Source organism: Clupea harengus, chromosome 18 (assembly GCF_900700415.2).
Source record: "Clupea harengus chromosome 18, Ch_v2.0.2, whole genome shotgun sequence".
In the NCBI taxonomy this organism is placed as follows: domain Eukaryota; kingdom Metazoa; phylum Chordata; class Actinopteri; order Clupeiformes; family Clupeidae; genus Clupea; species Clupea harengus.
The window spans coordinates 15,657,965-15,662,964 of NC_045169.1; the positions used below are offsets into that span (position 1 = coordinate 15,657,965).

General features: G+C 45.6%; 1 protein-coding gene across 13 annotated transcripts in view; it reads left to right on the forward strand.

Moving 5' to 3' along the window:
* The window catches only part of LOC105895412 (neurexin-2), a 736,614-nt gene that overhangs the window by 408,674 nt on the left and 322,940 nt on the right, over positions 1 to 5,000 (forward strand). For all 13 annotated transcript variants that reach the window (XM_031585048.2, XM_031585052.2, XM_031585053.2 and 10 more), the window contains one exon: positions 1,493 to 1,683. In XM_031585048.2, coding sequence (XP_031440908.1) covers positions 1,493 to 1,683 — 191 coding nt within the window. The remainder of the gene's footprint in view (positions 1 to 1,492; positions 1,684 to 5,000) is intronic.

Below are 5,000 nucleotides of genomic sequence, written 5' to 3' on the forward strand. Positions count from 1 at the left end.
AGAGTTTTTATGTCAGTGATGCCATTCTGGATGAATTGCTACCATGTGATTGGTTTTGTGATAGCACGCCTCTCCAGAATGGTCTCGTTTACTGATTTTTTTTTTACCGGAGTTGGCATCCAATTTTGTGTCTCTTGGCGGGAGGTAGTCACTAGGTCTGACCAAATCCGCTTAATTTCAAGACTGTGGCCCCGTTTTGGCTCGGGGTTCGTGGTGATTCTGCTGAGGCGTCGCTTCACAGAGGCAGTTTTGTCAGTGTTGAATTATGGGTATCTGGTGCTTTATAGCTCTTTAGGAGGCAGGGAACAGCTGTTTATGGTCCAGGAGCCTGAGAGAGACTTAAGCACGCGTCTTTTATCAAAAACATCACAGGTCCCCAGAGTATCCCGTCCTAAATGAAACAAAACACACACACACACACACACACACACACACACACACACACACACACACACACACACACACACACACACACACAGACACACACATACATTCACACACACACACACACACACACACACAGCGCTGTCAGCCTTACTGAGAGCAGGAGTGCTTCATTTATTTATTCATCACTTCTTTTCTTTTCTTTTTCTTTTTTGTGTAACAGATTTCTGCCCATGTAGTGCAATGCAGTACCTCTTTAAAATGGATAGTTAATCCACTTCTCTTTTTCACTGCATTTATTTATTTATTTTTCTAAAATGTGTTTTTCTGGCTTCTATTATTTCCTTGGCATTGTAGTAATGTACAGGGTTAAGATTATTTTATATCCCAGATGTCTCTCCCGAGCTGAACAATAAAAAAAGGAAAAGGCTGAGTGTGAATACAGCCAGTCAGGGTATAACAGTTTTTATCTGACAGAGAAAACCATTTCTGTGCAAGAATGGAGAGCTGTACCTGTGTCAACCACATCGTAAATGGAGTGAGAAATGTGTCCTCACTGCATCACTCTGTTGAGATTGAGATGGAGTGTGTGTGTTTGTGTCTATGTCATTGTGTGTGTGTGCCTACGTTTAGGAGTGAGAATTGTAGGTTTGCTTATTACTGTCTTTATCCCCGCCAAGCTTCCTGTCTATTGGGGTTTATTGAGTGAAATGTTAGGCTATTTCAATATAAAGCTGATTGTAGGGATGTCACTTCTAAAAGAGGGAGGCAGCACTACAAATAGACCTGAAGAACACACACACACACACACACACACACACACACACACACACACACACACACACGCAGACACACAGACACACACAAACACAAAATGGAAACATACATTAATATTTAAACTCCTCTGCAGCACCTTCTAAAGCTGTGTGTGTTTGTGTGCGTCTGTATTTGTGTGTGTGTGTGTGTGTGTGTATGTGTGTGTGTGTGTGTGTGTGTGTGTGTGTGTGTCTGTCTGTAAATGTCTATGTGTGTGTGTGTGTCTGTGTGTGAGTCTGTATGTGTCTATGTGTGTGTGTGTTGGCTGACTCGGTCTCCTGCTGATTGACAGGTACATCCACTACGTGTTCAACCTTGGGAACGGGCCGTCGCTGATGAAGGGCAACTCGGACAAGCCGCTGAACGACAACCAGTGGCACAACGTGGTGGTGTCCCGGGACAACAACAATGTGCACACGCTAAAGATCGACTCGCGCACCGTCACGCAGCACTCCAATGGAGCCCGCAACCTGGACCTCAAAGGTGTGTGTGCACGTCACTTACTCATCCTGCTGTTGGTTTTATTCAGGGTGACTTGAAGCCGGTTGAGACCAAAGACTCGCGACAACACAAGCTGCAGCTACCTCAAACCAGCAACTTGTTGTAACGAATTGTTCTAAAACCAGGGAGTTCAGATCGCTGGTTGCAACTGCACCAATATTTCCATAACAACACTTTTGCCAGTAGTTGTAGAAAGATAGGAACTAGCTAGCTGGTTAGTTACTGAGCAAAGTTAGGCAACTAGCTGGCTAGTCAACTAGTATTTTTGTGACTGTTAGCATACGCTTTTCGACGGGTGTTGGACGGACACTGGTTGTCTTCAAACTGTCTCTTTTCTGAGTGAGTGACAACATTTCACAAAAGCTGTGAGGTACAGGTGTTCTTAAACCTTGCAACTACAGAACCTAACCCTTTTGGTAGACCAGACAAGGAAATTGTTTTTGATATTTTACAAGTCGTACCCTTCCTGCCTTGCTGTTGAGTCTGATAACTGGAAACTTTAACGAGGGTGAGGGTCAGGGTTAGGATTACCCAGCACATAAGAACATCTCGCTTCCACAATGTATTTCCTGGTCCTGGAGTGACTGAATGTAAAATTGTGATGAGTCGTGGAGGTCCTCATGGTGTCATTGTTAGTCTGACATGAAGAACGTTTGCTGGGAATGAGTCCATCGGTTCTCCTCTATTATATCACTGTAGGGTTCTCCACCTACCGCTAAGCCCTCTCTCTCTGATGCACAGAAATACAGGGCTGTGTGGAGAGGAACCCTGCTGTCTATTTACCTAATAGTATGCATCCTCAGGGCATGGCACACACACACACACACACACACACACACACACACACACACTCACACACACACACACACACACACACACACACACATACACACACACATCCTCAGAGTGTGCCAGGACCTCCCCCTGCACGTGCCTGACTCTGTGGGTATGACATTTACTGTAGAAGTGTGTATGTGTGTGTGTGTGTGTGTGTGTGTGTGTGTGTGTGTGTGTGTGTGTGTGTGTGTGTGTGTGTGTGTGTGTGTGTGTGTGTGTGTGTGTGTGTGTGTGTGTGTGTGCACAGCTGAGAACAGGTTAGACGTGCCTCTGCTCTGATCCCCTCTGCTATCTAAAGCGGCCTGTTCTCTTTGATGAATATGTGAGAGGAGAAAGAGACAGGGAGCTTATCTGGGGACGGGAATCTTCCTATCAGCAGTCACAGCTGAGTGGTCATTCTTGGCCTGTGTGTGTGTGCGTGCGTGCATGAATCACTGAGTGTGTGTGTGAGTGTGTGAGTGAGTGTGTTTGCTGTGTGTCTCTCAGTGTGTGTGTGTGTGTGTGTGTGTGTGTGTTTGTGTGTGTGTGTGTGTGTGTGTGTTTGCTGTGTGTGTGTGTGTGTGTGTGTGTGTGTGTGTGTGTGTGTGTGTCTTTGCTGACCTGCATGAGAGGGAGGGGATCAGTGAAAGGTCTCCTCTGTAGCCCGTGTTAGTGCCATGCATAAAACAGAGGGTCTCTCTGTCAGCCCGGACTCACAGCCAAGTGCCCCCAGGAAAGGCAGTGGATACACTGACACCGCTTGTCAGCACAGGAGACCAGGGAGAGAGTGAGACTGAAGAGAGGGAATAAATGGAAGGAGAGAGAGGAAAGAGAGGAACAGAGGAGAGAGAGGAAATAGAGGAAAGAGGGGAACAGAGGAGAGAAGGATGAAGGAGAGGAAGGGGAGCTTTGGCTGTTATTTATTCATTTTAATTTGGTTTGCTCAGCTTTCAAACGTATTCATGCTCAGGGTATGGGTGTGTACAGAGAGGAGAGGACAACACGCACACGAACACACATGAACACACACACACACACACACACACACACACACACACACACGACTCTCGTGCCAGGGTAACAATCCTCCAGCCAAACAAGAGCAGTCACGAAGCGAAATGATACTGAGCTCTGTTTCTCGCCCTGGCATCTCCATGCCAACCTGTGCCAGCACACCCATCGCTCTCTCCAAGATAAGCCCTCACAAGCAGACACACACACACACTCACACACACTCACATACATGCAGAAACACATACAGACACACACACACGCACACACAAACACACACACAGACACAAACACACACATACAGACACACTCACCCACCTCTCCCTCAAGAATAGGTGGCCAGATCAGAGAGCAGAGGGCAACACACACACACACATACAGACACACACACACACACATACACACACACACACACACACACACACACACACACACACATACAGACACACATATACATTAACACACAAGGGGGAAACATGCAGCTCACAGTGGACAACATCAAATCAGAAGCTACACACGCACACACACACACACACACACACACACACACACACACACACACACACACAGTCAAACACAAACAAAAACACACCTAGAAAAACAGAGAAACCTGCAGCTCACACTATTAGATCATAATGGAAAGTGAACACACACACACACATGCACCTTTATTTCATCTAAAAAACACTGTTGAGGTAGTCTGGCATGCCTTGGCATTTATTTCACCTATCTATCTCAGAAACACTGATCCCAAAGAGCCACATATGCTGACATTCAGCACAAACTCAGCACCAAAAGTCTGACGGCAGTACGGATGTCATTACTGTTGTTTTTGTTTAAATTCACTGTACACATACACTGTACAGAACCCTATTTTCAGAGGTGCTGAGGTATTGTAAAAGACCCATTATAAACGTTTCAGAACAATAAATCATCTGGCCTATTTAGGATGCTGCAGAACAGTTTCTGTCTACTCCGATGCAAAGGTAGACATCACATGATTTGCACTTCTAAGGGTTTTTTTGTGGTTTGGAACTTTGGAGTGACACTTTTGAATGAATATTGATGAGGTAGGTACACACCTGTAATAGTCCACCTCCCCACTATCAAAGGTAATGGCCCATCAGTCTGGAAAGTCATTATGGCCCTCTCTGCCCCCCCACCGCACACCCAAACACACACACACACACTCACACACACAGCCATCAGTCAGACTTGTACAAAAAAGCTTTTTTACAGTTTATTGAATATGCTGTGTTCAAGCCCAAACATGCAACGGATAACATTGCAGATGAACAGAAAGTGCAATAATGTCGTATAACTGGAGTAATCCAAAGTACGACACGATGGGAAGAGCAATGACTCGTGGGTCCTGATCAGGATGTTTCAAAACAGTGTGTCTAGTTGAAGGCAAAGGTAGACATCTCACACATACACACACACAAACACACACACACACACACAAACACACA